The sequence below is a fragment of the Stegostoma tigrinum genome, chromosome 20, assembly GCF_030684315.1.
Source record: "Stegostoma tigrinum isolate sSteTig4 chromosome 20, sSteTig4.hap1, whole genome shotgun sequence".
Classification (NCBI taxonomy): domain Eukaryota; kingdom Metazoa; phylum Chordata; class Chondrichthyes; order Orectolobiformes; family Stegostomatidae; genus Stegostoma; species Stegostoma tigrinum.
This window is the reverse complement of record NC_081373.1, coordinates 14,766,310-14,785,681: the sequence shown is the minus strand read 5'-3', so window position 1 is coordinate 14,785,681 and position 19,372 is coordinate 14,766,310. Positions and strand designations below refer to the sequence as shown.

General features: G+C 44.8%; 1 protein-coding gene across 1 annotated transcript in view; it reads left to right on the top strand.

Moving 5' to 3' along the window:
* The window catches only part of LOC125461735 (solute carrier family 2, facilitated glucose transporter member 5-like), a 63,236-nt gene that overhangs the window by 24,002 nt on the left and 19,862 nt on the right, over window positions 1-19,372 (top strand). The window contains exons 3-8 of the mRNA XM_048550834.2: window positions 3,166-3,326; window positions 6,859-6,983; window positions 7,387-7,532; window positions 13,040-13,172; window positions 15,826-16,019; window positions 17,384-17,494. Coding sequence (XP_048406791.2) covers window positions 3,166-3,326; window positions 6,859-6,983; window positions 7,387-7,532; window positions 13,040-13,172; window positions 15,826-16,019; window positions 17,384-17,494 — 870 coding nt within the window. The remainder of the gene's footprint in view (window positions 1-3,165; window positions 3,327-6,858; window positions 6,984-7,386; window positions 7,533-13,039; window positions 13,173-15,825; window positions 16,020-17,383; window positions 17,495-19,372) is intronic.

Below are 19,372 nucleotides of genomic sequence, written 5' to 3'. Positions count from 1 at the left end.
GGTGGGCCATTGAATATTTTTTGAAGGCAGGGATGGATAGATTTTTGTTAGAGGAATCAGGGATTATCGGAAGTAGGTGGGAATGCAGAATTTTAAATATATGACCATGAGATATAGGACCATTCAGCCCACAGAGCATGCTCTGCCATTCAGTGATACCATGGCTGATCCGATAATCCTCAACACATTTCCTGCCTTTTCCCTATAACCCTACGTTCCCTTGCTGATTAGAAATGTGTCTTTCTCAGTCTTGAATATGCTTAGTGACCCAGCCTCTGTGATAAACTATTCCATAGATTCATCTCCCTCTGAGAGAAGAAATTATTCCTCATCTCTGTCTTAAATGTATGACCCCTTAATCTGGAATTATGTTGTCTGGTCCCAGACTCTCACAAAAGGCAAGCAACCTCTCAACATCTAAATGATCAAAGTCCCTAAAAGTGTTTCACTAAGGTGCCTCTCATTTTTCAAAATTCCAATGAGTACAGGTCCAATCTACAAAACCTCTTCTCATAAAATACTCCCTCCATATCTGGTGTCAGCCTAGTGAACCTTCCCTAAACTGCCTCCAATTCCTGTATAGCATTCCTTAGATAAAGGGACCAAAGCTGTTCACAGTATTCTGGTTGTAGTATAACTAGTGTCATGTACAGTTTTAGCAAAAGGTCCCTATTTTTATTCCCTCTGCATAAGGGCCCATATTCCACTTGCTTTCCTTACCACCTTCTGAACCTGAATCCTAGTTAGGACTCACAAATCTCTCTGTGCCGGAGCTTTCTGGAGTCTTCCTCCATTTAATTAAATTCAACCTCTCTCTTCTTAATCCATGACATAATATGATGGAATGTTTTATTAACTTTTAAAATGATGTAGTTCAACCTGAAACTAGCGTTTGAAATCTAAACAAAGGAAAATATGGAGAAGTTCCTGGATCTGGATAAAACATTACAATATATGATGATAGACAGGCAATGGCTAATAGTTTAAACATTAATACATGATGTACAACAAACATACATTTCTTTAAGGCACAAAATACAACAGACTCACTTTCATTATAAGTCACACATGGCTAACAAAGGAAGTTAAAGATTGCATTAGATCAAAAGAGATGGTTTATAAATTTGTCAAAAAAATACTAAGCCTGGGGATTGGAATTATTTTAAAATTCAGCAAATGAGCACAACAAATCTGTTGGAGGGAGAATAGATATAAATGTAAACTTGTAAGAAACATATAAATAGATCGCAAAAGATTCTGTATGTGTACAAGAAAGAAAAGATTTGCAAAAACAAGTGGAGTCTACTACATATAGACGTAAGAGAATTTATCAGGTGAAATACAGAATGGCTGAGAAGCTAAACAGTAACTTTGTGGTCATTTTCACAAAGGAAGATAAAAGAAATCTCCCAGAAATAACAATGATTCAAGGGAGTGATGAGAATGAGAAACTGAATGAAATTATTATTAGTAACAAAAAGTAGGACGAAATGAAATAATGGGACTGAAAAGCATCAAATGAAATAATGGGACTGAAAATTAACAAGTCCTTGTGACCCAAGATGTACATCCCCCAGAGTACTGGAAGAGGCAGCAATAGAGATATTGGCTACATTCATGATCATCTTTTAAAATTCTATACATTTTGGAATGGTTCCACATTGAAACTATGACCTCATTTTTTTGACAAAGAAAGGGGAGAGAACACAGAGAACTGCCGACCTGATAGCGTAGCATCAGTAGTGGGAAAATACTCAAGCCTATGATGAGACATATATAATCATAGAGATCTACAACCCAGAAAAAGGCTCTCCAGCCCATTGCAACCAGGCTGGTCAAAAAGTATTAGAATCCCATTTTCAAGCACTGGGCCCAAAACCTCTTCTGACTTGGCATCACAAATAATAAATTCAAACTTAGAAAATAACCATTTGATTAGGCAAAGTCAACATTGATTTTTGAAGGAGAAATTGTTTTTGACAAATCTGTTGTAGTTTTTTTTAGTTACTCATAGAGTAGATGAGGGGCAACCAGTGGATGTGGTGTATTAGAATTACAGACGGCTTCTGAAAAGGTCCCACACTGAGATTATTAAACCAAGTTTGAGCACATTTGGGGGAAATATCCCAGTCTGGATTGAGAATTAACCAACAGACAGAAAACAGAGACTAAGAATAAATTGGTCATTCTCAGGATGGCAAGCTTTCACCAGTGGGTTAAAGGCCTGAGCCCGAGCTGTTCACAATTCATATCCAATGATTTGGATAGAAGGGACATTTATAATATTTCCAAGCTTGTAGATGACATAAAACCAGTCGAAAGTGAGCATGATGCAAAGAAGCTCAAGCCTGGATGAGTGGGCAAGAACATTGCAGATGGATAAATATGAGGTTATCCACTATAGTCAGACAAATGGCAATACAAAGTGTTCTTAAACACTGTGATTTGTGAGAGATTGGGAAGTATTGATTTCCAAAGGGACCTGCATATCCAAATGTCACTGAATGCTAATATGCAGGTGCAGCAAACATTTACAAAGGCAACTGGTATGTTACCCATTACTGCACGAGGATTTGAGTACAGGAATAAAGATGTCTTGCTTCAGTTATATACAATACTGGTGATACTTCACCCAGAGTAAGGTGCAGAGTTCAGGCTGCCTTACCTGAGGAGAAATATACTTGCCATGGAGGGAGTGCAGTGAAGATTCACCAGACTGATTCCTGGGACGATGGCATTGTCAGTGAAGAGAACTGGAAGAGACTCAGCCTCTGGATTTTAGAAGAATGAGAAATGGGGTCATGGAAAGTTAGAACATTCTTACAGGGCATGACAGAGTAGATGTAGAAAGATGGCTTCCCCTGTCTGGGGGTGTAGAACCAGGGGACACAGACTCAGAATAAAGAGCATGACTGAGATAAGGAGGAATGACTTCAACCAGATAGGGTGTCTTTGGAATTCTCTCTCCCTGAAGTCTGTGGAAGCTCAATTGTTGATTATGTTCAAGACTGATTCCAGTAGATTTCTAGATACTAATGACATCAAGGGATATGCAGATAGCATGTGAAAACAGTATTGAGGTACATGATCAGCCATTGGTCTTTCAGAATTGAAGGGCTGAATCCTGCCATCTTCCTGTGTCTCTATTGAATTATTTATTCCCAGTATATTAAGGGTTTCTACAACTACACCATCCTGGAACGATTCAACCAGTCCTTATCCGTCCCTGACTTGGTGCTGCTGTACTCAGCAACTGTGTCGGTGTTTGCAGTCGGTGGGATGATTGGTTCGCTGCTTGTCGGGCTTCTTGTGGCAAGGTTCGGTCAGTAAGTATCATTGGCTTTGCCCATCTCTGTCCCTACCTCAGCTCATCCACTGCTGAAACCCTCATTTTGCTTTCTGTTACCTCTGGACTTGACTATTCCAACACACTCCAGGCCAACCACTCCACATCTTACCCTCCATAATCTTAAATCATTCAAAACTCTGTGTCTTTCCTCACACCAGGTGCCAGTCCTCAATCACCCCGTACCCTCTGACCTATATTGGCTACAGTGTTTTGCTTTTAAAGTCCCCCTCCTCGTTTTCCATTCCCATGTGGACCTCACTCTTCGCTGTCTCTCCTTAAGCCCACAAACTTCCTCGGTCACCCTGTTCCTCTAATTCTGGTCACTTAACACATCCCAACTTTCAATACTCCACCACTGGTGACCATAACTTCAACCTTCAACACCCCACAGCTTTGGGAATTCCTTCCCTAAATCTTGTTGCTGTCTACTTCACCTTCCTCTTTTAAGATCCTTCCTAAACACTACTTTTTCAACCATGAATCATTGGAATTTGCTCCTGAAAAGGTGATAGAAACAGAGTCCTTTGATATTTTTAAGACAGAGTTGAATGATTCTTTTTAAGCGAGGCAGTATTACGTCATCAGGATGGGCGGTAATGTGGATTTGAAGTGGCAATAGGATCAGCCGTGATCATATTGGATATGGAGCAGGCTTAAGGGTTGAATGGCCTACTTTTGACTCTGATTGTATGCATTCTTTCTGTCATTCTCCCATTACTCTGTGTTATTCTTTTACATTATTGCTTTTCTGACTCTCATTCTTCCACTTCCCTCAGTCTGTCTCTCATTTCCTGCATGTCTCTATTAATCACATTTTATCACTTTTTCATTCTGTCTTTCAATCTCTTACTTATTTGTATCCGTGCTCCCTCCTTCTTTCATTTCTCCCTTTTTCATTTTATCTCTGTCTCTCGCTCTCTCTCATACAAATTCCTGAAACTGTAACAGGATTCAGAACAGTGATCCAAGATAATAAAATGTGAGGCTGGATGAACACAGCAGGCCCAGCAGCATCTCAGGAGCACAAAAGATGACGTTTCGGGCCTAGACCCTTCATCAGAGAGGGGGATGGGGAGAGGGAGCTGGAATAAATAGGGAGAGAGGGGGAGGCGGACTGAAGATGGAGAGAAAAGAAGATAGGTGGAGAGGAGAGTATAGGTGGGGAGGTAGGGAGGGGATAGGTCAGTCCAGGGAAGATGGACAGGTCAAGGAGGTGGGATGAGGTTAGTAGATAGGAAATGGAGGTGCGGCTTGGAGTAGGAGGAAGGGATGGGTGAGAGGAAGAACCGGTTAGGGAGGCAGAGACAGGCTGGGCTGGTTTTGGGATGCAGTGGGGGGAGGGGACGAACTGAGCTGGTTTTGGGATGCAGTGGGGGAAGGGGACGAGCTGGGCTGGTTTTGTGATGCAGTGGGGGGAGGGGAAGAACTGGGCTGGTTTAGGGATGCGGTGGGGGAAGGGGAGATTTTGAAGCTGGTGAAGTCCACATTGATACTATGTGGCTGCAGGGTTCCCAAGCGGAATATGAGTTGCTGTTCCTGCAACCTTCGGGTGACATCATTGTGGCACTGCAGTAGGCCCATGATGGACATGTCATCTAAAGAATGGGAGGGGGAGTTGAAATGGTTTGCGACTGGGAGGTGCAGTTGTTTATTGCGAACCGAGAACAGTGATCCTTGCTGATTTCCTAACTTGATGGTTGCATATTTGCCAAATGCCTAGGCTGAGACTGGGTTCACTCAGCACAGCCTGAAAGGTCCATCTGAAGTCTTTTGCACTGTCTGCCATGGAGGTAGAAGGATGCAGCTCCCACCTCAACCAGAAATCGACAGCCCTGGTTGAAGAATGGGCTGTATTTTGTCTGCTGTGCCTCAGTAGAGGGTGACATAATTAAGTTATAAGCCATGGTCATGGAAGAATAGTCTTGTCTTCCAATAACTGCCCTTAAGAAACGAAGGAAGAACATGGGATTTCTCAAGGAGTTAGACAAAATGACAACTCCCCAAGCACCTGGAACAGACTAAGATGTGGCACTGATGGTTGCAGATAACTTGTATGTTGATGGAACTGAGCTTTTTTTTGGTGTTGTTGTTAAATTCAGCTGTATGATATAGTGTTCTCAACATGAAGTATGTACAGTCTATAATGCCCTGCACCTGGGAGCATCAAGACATGTTGATTTTAAAACCTATTTCCCAGGCTGCAGCATTGATCTTTGTCACGTGACAATGAAATGATGTGGTTGCATTAGTCAGTCTTCATACACTTGAGACTTCAGAGTTGAAATCCACACAGGCATCCAGATCCTTGGAAGCAGCCATATGTGCATAGCACTGCAGTCAGCCACTGGGATTGGATGGCCACCCGCTCATTCAGTATTCAGCCCCCATTCCAGTTAGCATAGTTTTGTAATGGTGTCCCAACATCTCCTCAGTCTGCAGTGATACTGTACTTTGCATTTTTTTGGGAGGAAAGGACCACATGTTTTCATTAGAGTTGAGAAGGTTGAGGGGAGATCTAATAGAAACTTACAAGATAATGTATGGCTTAGAAAGGGTGGTCGCTGGGAAGTTGTTTCCGTTAGGCGGGGAGATTAGGACCCGTGGGCACAGCCTTAGAATTAGAAGGGGTAAATTTAAAACGGAAATGAGGAGATATTTCTTCAGCCAGAAAGTGGTGGGCCTGTGGAATTCATTGTCACGGAGCATAGTGGAGGCCGGAACATTAAATGTCTTCAAGCCAGAGATTGATAAATTCTTGATCTCACAAGGAATCAAAGGCTACGGGCAGAGTGCGGGGAAGTGGAGTTGAAATGCCCATCAGCCGTGATTAAGTGGTGGAGTGGACTCGATGGGCTTAATGGCCTTACTTCCACTCCTATGCCTTATGGCCTTATGGTCTTAAATCCTGCTCTCTGCCCCAAACAGAACCTGTCACTGTCCAGAGGAAAGAGTGATCTCTCATGTCTTATCACATTTATACTGCAAAGTGTTTCACATTAAAGACTGGCTTTGTTCAAGGGCTAGGGTTCAGAAGATTGAGGAATGATCTAATCAAGGTGATTAAAGGAGTTGGTAGCACTGGTGGAGAATAACTATTTCCTCCAATTCCAGAACTAGGGAGTTAAAATTTGAGCCAGGCTGTTCAATGCTGAACTCTTGGAAGCTCTTCCTTACACAGAGGGGAGTGGGAACCTGGAAATCCCTCTCCCAAAAAGGTGTTGAAGCTGAGAGGGAGAGGAGACAGTGAAATAAAAGCAGAATGTGCTGGAGAAACTCAGCAGGACTGGAAGCATCTTTGAGTGAGAAGCAGAGTTAATGGTTCAAGTCCAAAGACTCTTCTCTTCTTCCAAAGAGTCATTCTACGAACACTTAAATAAATTAAAAGTATGGATGTTTCCCTGAAGGGTAAGCGAGGACACTAGCTGTCCTGAGAGTTACACGAGGATTGAATCTTGCAGATCATGATTGACACTGTATCTCTCACAAACATTTCTCCAATTGGTTGACAGGAAGGGGACCCTTGTGTACAGTACACTCCTGATGTTACTAGGTGGACTTCTGATGGGATTCAGCCGAGTGCTGCATTCCCCAGAAATGGTCATCCTGGGACGTTTCATGACTGGAATCCACTCAGGTAACCAGGTGATTCACAGCTCACTTGCTGGCCATGTTTGGGAGTAACTGTTCAGGGAATCAATCAAAGACGTGGGTGGTGCAGAGAGAGAGGAGGATGCAGAAGGAGAGAGGAAGGCAACAGGGAGAAATGGAGAGATGGACTGCAGGAAATACACACTGATATATGTAGAGAGAGAAAAACAGAGTGAGACAAAAGTGGAGACTACTAAATAGTGAAGAGAGAGGCCGGATAGAGGTGCAAAGACAGAGAGTGGCTCAGAAAGAGAGATAGAGGGAGAAATAGAAAGGAAGAAGGACAGAGATGATTACAGAGATGACAAGCATGTAGTTCTGAAAGGCTGTACCTTTATTACTAATACTAGCCCCTGTCTGAACCTTCATCCATTTTTTGCTATCTCCAGGTATTTCACTCAGTGTGGTTCCGATGTATCTGGGTGAAATTGCTCCTAAAAATCTGCGAGGATTTCTGGGTTTAATTCCTACTATCTTCATCTGTCTGGGAGTGTTTGCAGCCCAGGTGCTGGGCCTGAGTGAGTTATTGGGGAAGGTAAGCCTTGTGATTCCTAGCCTTTCACCTCTCACCTTCTGTCTCACCCTAGCCCACATCTATTCAGTGTCTGTCCCTGAGGAACTCACAGTAAACACAGTACTGCAGCCAATCACATCTGTGCTAGAATTGTCTCCGACAGCTGATCTGAATCCAGTATGAGGACAGCTTCAGGGACCACTGCCCATTCACTACCCCAGTCTAACAAAAGAGCTGGATTTCACAGTAGCACAGAAACCAGTCTGACTCTATTCATCTCCCAGTCAGCTCCTGGAGGCTGAAGCAGCACATTGAGTCATAGAGAGGGACAGCACAAAGAAAGACCCTTTAGTCCAAACCCTCCATGCCAACCAGATACCCTTAATTAATTTAGACCCATTTGCCAGCATTTGGCCCAGATACCTTTCTATTCATTTACCCATCCAAATGCCTTTTAAATGTTGTAACTGTACCAGCCTCCACCACTTCCTCTGGCAGCTCATTCCGCACACGCATCACCTGCTGTGTGAAAAAGTTTCCCCTTAGGTCCCTTTTAAATCTTTTCCTCTCACATTAAATGTATGCCCTCTAGTTTTGGACACCCCACCGTAAGGAAAAGAATTTGTCTATTTGCCCTATCCATGCCCATCATGACTTTATAAATCTCTATAAGGTCACCCCTCAGTCTCTGACACCCCAGTGAAAATAGCCCCAGCGTACTCAGGCTCTCCCTGTAGCTCTAACCCTGGCAACATCCTTGTAAAGCTTTTCTGAACCCTTTCAAGTTTCACAACGTCCTTTCTATAGGAGGGAGACCAGAATTGCACACAGTATTCCAAAAGTGACCTAACCAATGTCCTGTACAGCTGCAACATGACCCTCCCAACTCCGATACTCAATGCCCTGACCAATAAAGGCAAGCATACCAAACATTTTCTGTGCTATCCTATCCACCTATGACTCCGCTTTCAAGGAACAGTGAACCTGCACTCCAAGGTCTCTTTGTTCAGCAACACTCTCTAGGACCTCACCATTAGGTGTATAAGCTCTGCCCTGATTTGCCTTTTCAAAATGCAGCATCTCACATTTATCTAAATTAAACTCCATCTGCCAATCCTTGGCCCATTGGCCCATCTAATCAAGATCCCATTGTACTCTGAGGTAACCTCCTTCCCTGTCCACTACACCTCCAATTTTGGTGCCATCTGCAGACTTACTAATCATTGCCTCCCATGTTCGCATCCAAGCACTGAACGCAGCACTAAACCTTGTGGTCACGGGCCTCCAGTCTGAAAAGCAACCTTCCACACCACCCTCTGTCTTCTACTTTTGAGCCAGTTCTGTATCCAGATGGCTAATTCTCCCTGTATTCCATGTAATCTAATCTTGCTAAACAGTCCGTCATGAGGAACCTTGTCAAATGCTGTATTGAAGTCCATATAGATCATGTCCACTGCTCTGCCCTTATCAATCCACTTCATTACTTCTTCAAAAACCTCAATCAAGTTAGCCAGACATGATTTCCCACACATAAAGGTATATTGACTATCCCTAGTCAGTCCCTTCCCTTTCCAAATACATGTTGAAAGCTTTTTCTGATGAAGTGTCACCAAACTTGAAATTTTATCTCTGTGTTCCTCCCACAGATGCTGTTAGATCTGCTGAGTTCCTCCAGCAATTTATGTTTTTATTCAGAACCTTAGTATTGTACTTGATACCAAGATGATTTTCTGAACAAAAATTTGTGCCATCTCCAGCAAACGCTACTTTTTCCACTTCCGTCAATGACACCCCATTTGGTCTCTGCCTCAGATCATCTGCTGATGATCTTTGTTACTTCCAAACTTGACTATTCCTGTGCATTGGTAGCTTCTCCCATGGGATACCCTCTAAGGGAAGAAATTCCTTCTCTCCTGTGTCTTAAATAAGTGACCTCTTATTCTGAGGTGATGCGCTTTAGTCCTGAACTCCCCTACAAGAGGAAACAACCCTTCTACATTTACCCTGTCAAGTGCCCTAAGAATCTTTCATGCTCAATAAGGTTGCCTCTCATTCTTTTAAATTCCAATGAGTACGAACCCAATTTTCTCCTCGTAAGATAGTCCTCCCGTAACCAGGTCAAACCTTTGCTGGAATGCTTCAAATTCCATTGTATCTTTCCTTAGTTAAGGGGCTCAAAACCATTCACAGTATTCTAGTTGTGATCTGACTAGTATCCTGTATGCTTTTAGCAAGGCTTCCCTATTTTATACTCATTCCTTTCAGAAAGAAAAGGTCAACACTCCATTTACCTTCCCATTACCTGCAGAACTTGTATTGTTAACTTGCTGTGATTTATGCTGGAAGGCTCCTAAATTCTTGCGTGCAATCACTTTCTGCTTTTAAATCATTTCCAGCCCCTCTATCTTTCCTGTAAAAGAGCATATCCCACATTTTCACACATACAATCCAACCGCCAAGGTTTTTCCCACCTGCTTAACCTGTCGAGCCACACTGCTGGCTTGGGCCTGGAGTCAATTGTAGGCCCGACAAGATAAGAATAGCAGATATCCTTTCTTAGATTACATTAATTTGTGAGTTTTCATGGCAATCAACAATGGTTACATGCTCACCATCAGGCTAACTTTTGTTTAAATTTCATTATCTGCCGTGACAGGATTCAAACCCATGTCTCCACAGCATTAGCCTGGGGTTGCTGATTAGTAGGCAAGTGACATTATCAGCACAGCATCACCTCCTCTTAAAGTACTTAAATAAATCCAAAATTGCTGCCTGTCAACTCACCCACACCGTTCCATTTCCCAGTCACTATGGGGCTAACTGGCCCTCATTAGTTCCCATACTGCCTCAGTGTAAAATTCTCATCTGTGTTTACAAGCCCCTCCATGGCCTTGTCCCTCCCCAATCTCTGTAATATCCTCTAACCCTATGGTCCTCCAAGATACCTGTGCTCCTCTAATACAAATATCTTGAGCAATGACTGTGCCTACTGTTGTATGAGATCCAAGCTGAGGAATTCTCTTCTGACAACTCTCCATGTCAGTCGTTCTGAGGAAGGGTCACTCACCACAAATGCTGCCAGACCTGCTGAGCTTTTCCAGCAGTTTCTGTTTTTCTTTCCACTTCAGTACTTCACATTCTCCTTTAAAATGATATCCTAAAACCTACTTCTTTGACCAACTCTTAGGCACCTGAGAGAATATTTGACTCTTTGAAGAGCAGCTTTCCTCCAGTACTGACCCCATGACAGTGCGGCACTCCCTCAGTACTGACCCTCTGACAGTGCGGCATTCCCTCAGCACTCACCCTCTGACAGTGCAGCGCTCCCTCAGCACTGACCCTCCGACAGTGCGGTACCCCATCAGTACCGACCCTCTGACAGTGCGGCACTCCCTCAGCACTGACCCTCCGACAGTGTCGTACCCCCTCAGGACTGACCCTGTGACAGTGTAGCATTCCCTCGGTGCTGACCCTCCGACAGTGCAGCACCCCCTCAGCACTGACCCTGTGACAGTGTGGCATTCCCTCAGCACTGACGCTTTGACAATGTGGCGCTTCCTCAGTACTGACCCTCCAACAGTGCAGCACTTCCTCATTACTGACACTCTGACACTGCAGTTCTCCTTCAGTACTGATCCTACAACAGTCCAGTGCTCCCTCACTACTGACTCTCCGACAGTACCGCACTCCTTCAGTACTGACCCTACGACAGTGTAGTGCTCCCTCAGTATTGACCCTCCAACTGTGCAGCATTCCCTCAGTACTAACCTCCTAGTATTCAGTACTGCCTCAGTATGGTGCCTCTGACAGTATTATACTCTCGCAGTATTTATTCTCCAACAGTGCAGCATTTCCTCAGTATTAATCCTATGACAGTGTAGTGCATCGTCTGTTCTGACCCTCTGACAGTGCAGTAAATCCTCAGTAGTTAGAATTGTACTATGCTATTTGGAGTGGGATTTGAAATACCACAGACTCAGAGACAAGATTGTTAATCACTGAGTCACAGCAAACTGTGTTCAAAAGAGCACTGAATGTTGGTGTGCACACCATTGGTCCAATCTCTGCCCTGGAGCTACAACCCCTCTTATAAATTAACCCCCTATCAAATTTTTGTGTTCTGGTTAACTGCTTCTCCCCAGTTTCTTTTTTGTGCACTGTGGAGTATTTATTCTTACATGGATACCCACAAAACCGAGGGAGATTCTCAGCTTCTAATAACCTACAGATTTCTAGCCAAACTCTCTTGTTTTGGAAACTGCACCAACTAAACTTTTCTGCTAAGATGAGTGTGTTTCCCTGAACTGTCCTGAATTCCTGTAAGGTGAGAACCCTAAGCCAGCTTCTGACCTCCAACTTTCAATCTCTGGTTTGTCTAAACTAAGATCAATCCTTGGAAACCGCCACAATACATACAGTTTTCCATTAACACACCTCAGAGGTCTATTAACACTTATTTTCTGAACAGTGCCGGAGTAAGGTCACAATTTCACAAGGACTGAATAGAAATAACCCATATTCATCTGCCTTTTTGGTAAAATACACCTTCCAAAAATGGCATTAATATATTTAAATTATACGTCTTCCATCACATTACCATTACCCCTGGTATACTGGCTCCCATATATACTGACCCAGTACCTCGACATTTCATCCCTGTCGCATGTACCTGCTCTGGTTTATACCCACCCTCGTCCACTCTCCCCCCACCACCACCACTTTCCATCCTGGTGTACCATCTACAGTTTACTTGCCTCCTGGTATACCTGCTGTAGTCTATGTGTATTCTATTATATTTGATCTTTGACAGAAATGCTGCAGTGCACTTGTCTTCCCCTTGTATTTGGTGCGTGTGCATGTACACACACACACACACACACACACACACACACACACACACACACACACACTATTTAGGTCAAACTGAACACTGATTTAGATAATGAGCTCGCAAATAGGTAGAGGTTTCTCCAGTTAAAAATCCACATTGGCTTTCTCGGTCTTGTATTTGACTTATTTTCTTCTTTTTCCCCTCTCCTTCCCTCATTCTCTGCTTCTCTTTCCCTCTCTCTCTTCTTCTGTTTCTTTCTGCCTCTTTTGCCTTGCCTGTCTGCTTTTGTCTCTCTCTCTCTCTCTCTCTCTCTCTCTGACTCTCCCCCGTCTATTCTTCTTTATTTAACTGTCTCTCCCCCCTACATCTCTCTCTTCTTTATGTCCTCTCTGTATTTATTACTGTTTCTCCTACTGTCTCTCTCTCTCTCTGTCTGTCTACCTGGCCATTTCTCTCTGTCTCTTTGACTCTATCCATCGTACACTTTCTCTCTCTCTTTCTTTTTCTGACTCACTCTCTCTCTGTATCCGTTTCTTTCTGTCACTCTCCCCCATCTATCTCTTTCTATCCTTCTCTCTGTCTGATTGTCGGTCTCTCTCCACTCCCTCGAACCTCTGTGTGTGTCTCTCTCTCTCCCTCTCTCTCTCTCTATACACACCCCCAACACCCCATCCCCCATGCCTCTGTTTGTTTACAGGAGAAGGACTGGCCTGTCTTGCTGTCTCTGGTCATGGCTCCAGCCCTGGTTGAGCTGCTGTTCCTTCCTTGGTTCCCAGAAAGTCCTCGATATCTGCTGATTCAGAAAGAGGACGTTGCAGCCACAGTGCGAGGTGTGAACCGGGAATGGGGATGGAGGGGAGGAAGAGGAGGGCAGAGAGTTGATGGAGAGTTGACTTGATAGAGGTGTACAAAATGATCAGTGGTATAGATATAGAGTAGACAGTCAGAGACTTTTTCCTAGGGTGGAGGTAGCTATTACGAGGGGAGGTAGATAGAGGGGAGACGTCAGAGCTAGGTTCTTTACTCAGAGAGTGATAGGACTGTGAAATGCATTGCTGGAGAGAGTCGTGAAGTTGGCCTCATTAGCGGCATTTGAGTGGCAATTAGATAGGCGTGTGGTTGATAGTATAAGGTAGCGGTGGAGGTTAGATAGACCTTAGGTTTAGGGTAAAAGTTCGGCACATCGTGGGTCGAAGGACCTGTACTGTTCTATGTTCTGTGTTCTAGAGAGGGAGGGATTGTGAATGGAGCATTGGAAAGGGAAGGAGTGGAGGGAGAGGAAGCAGCAGGAGGTGGCATGATGCGTTGATGAATAAAATATCAGTTAAAAGCAGCTCCAAAGCACATCGTGGAGCTCAGTCTTTCCTACTTTCAGTGTGACAGAAACACTCAGCATTGTCAGTCGCGGATGAAAGTAGAAAATTACTTAAGAGTATTTGACAAAAGTGACATCCATAATGTAACTGATAAAATTATCAGTCTTCACCTTGAAAAAACCCTCCATCATTTGGTGTGGTACTATCACTGTGCTAAATGGGACAAACTTTGAACAGATCTAGCAACTCAAAACTGGGCATCATGAGGTGCTGGGGGCATCAGCAGCAGCAGAACTGTGTTCCAACACAATACGTAATCTAAAATAAAACACAGAACTGTAGGATTCTGGAGATCTGAAACAAAAGCAAAAATTGCTGAAGAATCGCAGCAGGTCTGGAAGCATCTGTAGGAAGAAATCAGAGTTAACGGTTTGACCCCAGTGACTCTTCATCAGAACCTTTTTGACAATGTCAGGATTACCTAGGCACACACTTGGATCTGACCAGCAGCAACTCGACCACAAAGCAACCCCTCTCAAAAATGACTAGAACAGGATCCACCAATGCCTCCTTGCCTGCAACTCTCACACTTAGCTCAACTCCTAGTGTTTCCACTCTCGGCTGTTCCCATTCCATGCTGTGAGCACTTAAGGCCTTGCTTTTAACACTAGCACCACACAAGTACCTGGCAATTACTATCTGCATCAAGAGAGAATCTAACCATCGCCCCTTGATATTTAATGGCATTGCCATCACTGAATTCCCCACTGTCAACATCCTGGGGATTCATCGGTGACTAGCAACTGAGCTGGTCCAGCCATAATAATCCTGTGGTTGTAACCGCAGGTCAGAGGCTAGGTATTCTGCAGTGAGTATCTGTCCTTGTGACTCCTAAAAGCTTGTCCCCCAACCATAAGATACAAGTCAGGAGTGTGACAGAATATTCCTGGATGCATGCAGCTCCAACAACACTCAGGCAGTTTGACATCATTCAGGACGTGGCAGCCTACTTGACTGGCACTTCATCTAACACCTTCAGTATTCACTTCCTCCACCACTGACACTCAATATCAGCATTATATAGTATCTATAAGATGCAGTGTGGAAATTCACCGAGGCAACCGCAACGCCACTATCCAAACTCATAACCACTACCGTCTCGAAAGACAAATGCAGAGTGTACATTGGAATATACACCACCTGTAAGTTCTCCTCCACTATCTTGACATGGTAATATATTGCCCTATCTCAGTGTTGCTGGCTCAAAACTCTAGGACTGTTGCCCCCACTCTGCCCCTGAAAGGCATTGTGGGTGCCTCTTACTCCCTAAAACCTGCAATTGTTCAAGATAGTAGCTCACAACCACCTCCTCCAGATCATAAAGAGCCCAGCCAGCACGGCCCACATCCCTCTAATGAATTAAGAAAGTATGATTGCTGGCTGGCTATACAACTCGGGACTCTGTCTGTGCCTGCTTCAGCTGCTGTTTGATAATTCTGCTTTTCCCCTCGTGTTGGTGAGGGATAGCTGCCAGCAGTGGGCCAGGTCACCGCCGGATTGTTCCAGAATCACATTTAGAGCCTGGGTTTTAATCTTGCCCAGGTGGCCAAAATGAATCCATGTTCAATCAGGCAGCCTTTTCCACACCCCCGGGACTAAACTGGCTGAACAAGCAGTTCCTGTTCTTCTTCTGCAGAGCAATGGTTCAATTGCATATCCCTGTGACCATGTGTCAGTGAGCAAGAGAGATAGTTAAATAACAGTCTCAGCTCTTACTAACACAGCTTGCTAATGAAATAGTCATCTGCCCAGGGTCATAAGGTCATAAGAAATGGAGTAGGAGGACGCCATTCAGCCAATTGACTCTGCTTTGTCAATCTGCTTGGTCCCATGGACCTATCTAACACCCCACTGAGATGAATGATGGCGATTTGGGAGCTAGAGGTGATATGGAAGAGGGTCTTTCTGGGAGGGTGTCTTTTTGCACCATTATGCTCATTTGTCTCTTGTGCACCAGAGACAAGTTAGCTTGTGCCTCAGATGGTGGGTAGCTCTAATTGGCAGCAGAGAATTGGAAGAATGGTTGAGATATAAGGGACTGGGTCAGCAGCCATATTGAATAATCAGATGATTTCTCATTTCTTTGTTTTCCCATTCACTCCACCAGCACTGACGTGGTATCGGAACAGGTACAGCACCAACATACAGGCAGAGATCGAGGAGATGCAGGAAGAGCAGAGATCATTGACTTCCTTGGAGACCATCTCAGTTTTCCAGCTAATAGCCGATTGCTCAGTCCGATGGCAGCTCATTTCAGTCATTGTGATCAACATTGGGATGCAGCTTTCAGGAATAGATGCGGTGAGTGAGGTCGGAAAAGGGGAGAAATTGGGTTTGTCAAAGAGCGGAGAGGCCAAAGGAGAGAAAGGCTTGAGAGAGAGATAATGGGAACTGCAGATGCTGGAGAATCCGAGATAACAAAGTGAGGAGCTGGATGAACACAGCAGGCCAAGCAGCATCTCAGGAGCACAAAAGCTGACGTTTCAGGCCTAGACCCTTCATCAAAAAAGGCTTGCTTCTCTGTTCACATTTATGTATGCAGAACATCCCAAAACACTTCACAGCCAATGACATACTTTAGAAGTATAGCCACTGTTGTAATGTAAAAAACACAGCTACCAGTTCAGCAAACAGCAATGAGATAAAGACCAGAATAACTCTTTAATGACATTGGTTGAGTGACAAATGTCATCAAAACATCAGAAAGAACACCCCTGTTCTTCAGATTAGGTCATGGAGCCTTCTCATCTATTTGAACTGACAGATGAGGCTTCAGTTTAACATCCTGTCCTCTTTCAATGCAGCACTCCCTCAGCACTGACCCCACTGACAGTGTGGCACGCCCTCAGCACTGACCCCTCTGACAGTGCAGCACTCCCTCAGTACTGACCCTCTGACAGTGCAGCACTCCCTCAGTACTGACTCTCTGACAGTGCGGCACTCCCTCAGTACTGACCGCCCCGACAGTGCAGCACTCCCTCAGTACTGACCCTCTGACAGTGCGGCACTCCCTCAGTACTGACCCTCTGACAGTGCAGCACGCCCTCAGCACTGAACCCTCTGACAGTGCAGCACTCCCTCAGCACTGACCCTCTGACAGTGCAGCACTCCCTCAGCACTGACCCTCTGACAGTGCAGCACGCCCTCAGCACTGACCCTCTGACAGTGCAGCACGCCCTCAGCACTGAACCCTCTGACAGTGCGGCACTCCCTCAGTACTGACCCTCTGACAGTGCAGCACTCCCTCAGTACTGACCGCCCCGACAGTGCAGCACTCCCTCAGTACTGACCCTCTGACAGTGCAGCACCCCCTCAGCACTGACCCTCCTGACAGTGCAGCACTCCCTCCGTACTGACCCTCTGACAGTGCGGCACCCCCTCAGCACTGACCCTCCTGACAGTGCAGCATTCCCTCACTACTACACTGGGAATATCTGCAGGGATTTTGTGCTTAAGTCTATAAACATGCCTTGAACTCTCACCATCTGACTCTGTGAAAGAAGTGTTACTGTATTACCACTGAGTGACTGCTGACACTATGCAATGATGAGCTTCATGTGAGAATATACTAGATTAAGAGAACGGTTTCTGTCAATGACGTGTTTCATGATTAGTTTGAGCTACAAACTGATCTGTTTGCAAAAACCAATCTGTTTGCCTTTCAGATCTGGTTCTATACGAACAGAATATTTGAAAAATCTGGGATCCCAATGCAATATATCCAGTACACTACTGTGGGGACTGGTGCAATTGAAGTTGTTGCTGGACTGATTGGGGTAGGTTACAGCTTATTTCCTACTCTACCAACAATCTTCGAACAACAAGCCAGACACAGAGACATTTGTGATAAATTTCTGCAGAGACTGTAACCCTGGAAGAACAGCAGAAAATGCTGAAAATACTCAGCAGGTCAGACGCCACATAAAAATAGGAACAGAATTAAATGGGAAAGCCACAAACATGGGTTCATGGGTTTGGTTCAGATGGGAAGCTAAAATGCAAAATATAAAATGGACATCCAAACCACCTCGAACCTAGCCAGTTCATGTTTCAATGGAAGTTAGACAAGGCTCCACAAATATTCCCCTTCCTCAATGTTAGAAGAACTCAACACATTAGTGCAAAGTTGAATTGACTGCACAGAGGGCGGTATCCCATCACCAAGTCGCCCTTTATTTACTTGTGCACAGTACAGTGGCTGTGGCCAGCCAGCTCAAAGTCAGTCCTTTGAACTGAGGAGATTCTAAATCCCCTGTTTATGTTGGTTAGCCAGGCCTTCCTGATCGGACCAGGTTAACAACTCCAGTCAAGGATCTCGTAGTCAACAATATCAGCCTGGTTCCAATCACTGCAAAAGATAAGGCTGAAGTATTCACAGTAATCATCAGCCACAAGTGCCAAGTAGATGCTTCATCTTGGCATCCTCCAGGGCAGCAGGTGTGGCTCAGTGGTTAGCACTTCTGCCTCACAGCGCCAGGAACCCAGGCTTGATTCCACCCTCGGGCGACTGTCCGTGTGGAGTTTGCACGTTTTCCCTGTATCAGCGTGGGATTCCTCCCACAATCCAAAGATGTGTGGGTTAGGTGGATTGGCCAATCTCAGTTGCCCATAGTGTCCAGGGATGTGTAGGCTGGATGGATTAGCCATGGGAAATGCAGGGCTACAGAGAAAGATTGAGGGGGAGGAGGCAGGGGCGGGTGAGTCTGGATGGGATTCTCTTAAGAGAGACCACGTGGACTTCTTGTCCCAGAACGGCTTGTGTTCACACTGTAGGGATTCTACGATTCTTTGATCACCTGCATTACAGATACCAGTCTTCAGCCAATGTGATTCACTCAACATGATATTAATAAACGGTTGTAGGCACTGGGTTGTGCAAATCCATGAGCCCTGACAACATTCTGGCAATAGTACCGAAGATTTGTGCTCCTGAACTTGCCGCTCCCCTAGCCAAGCTCTTCCGGTGCAGCTACAACACTGGCATCTACCCAATAATGTGAAAGAATGCTAAGGTTTGTTCTAAACATAAAAAGCAAGACGAATTCAACCCAGTCAATTACCACCTCATCAGTCCACTCTTGATTCTCAGTGAAGTGATGGAAGCTATCAAGCAGCACCTGCTCAGCAATGACCTGCTCAGTAACTCCCCCTTTTGGGTTCTGCCAGGACCACTCAGCTCCTGACCTCATTACGGCCCTGGTTCAGACATAGACAGGAGAGCTGAATTCCAGAGGTGAAGTGAGAGTGACAGCCTTTAACATCAAGGCTGCATTCAGCCAAGGAGTCCTAGCAGAACTGGAATGAATGGGTATCCGGGGCAAACTCACTGCTGATTGGAGTGACATCTGGGTCTGGCAGATAGGAAGATGGTGGTGGTTGTTGGAGGTCAGTCATCTCAGCTCCCTTACATGTCTGCAGAATTTCCGCAAGGTAGTGACCTGAGCCCAATCATCTTCAGCTGCTTCAACAATGACCTTCCCTCTATCATAGGTCAGAAGTGGAAATGTTAGCCGATGATTGTACAATGCTCAGCATCATTTGTGAATCCTCAGATGCTGAAGCAGTCTATGTTCAAATGCAACAAGGTCTGGACAATATCCAGGCTTGGGCTAAAGTAATATTTGTGCTGTACAAATGTCAGGCTATAACCATCT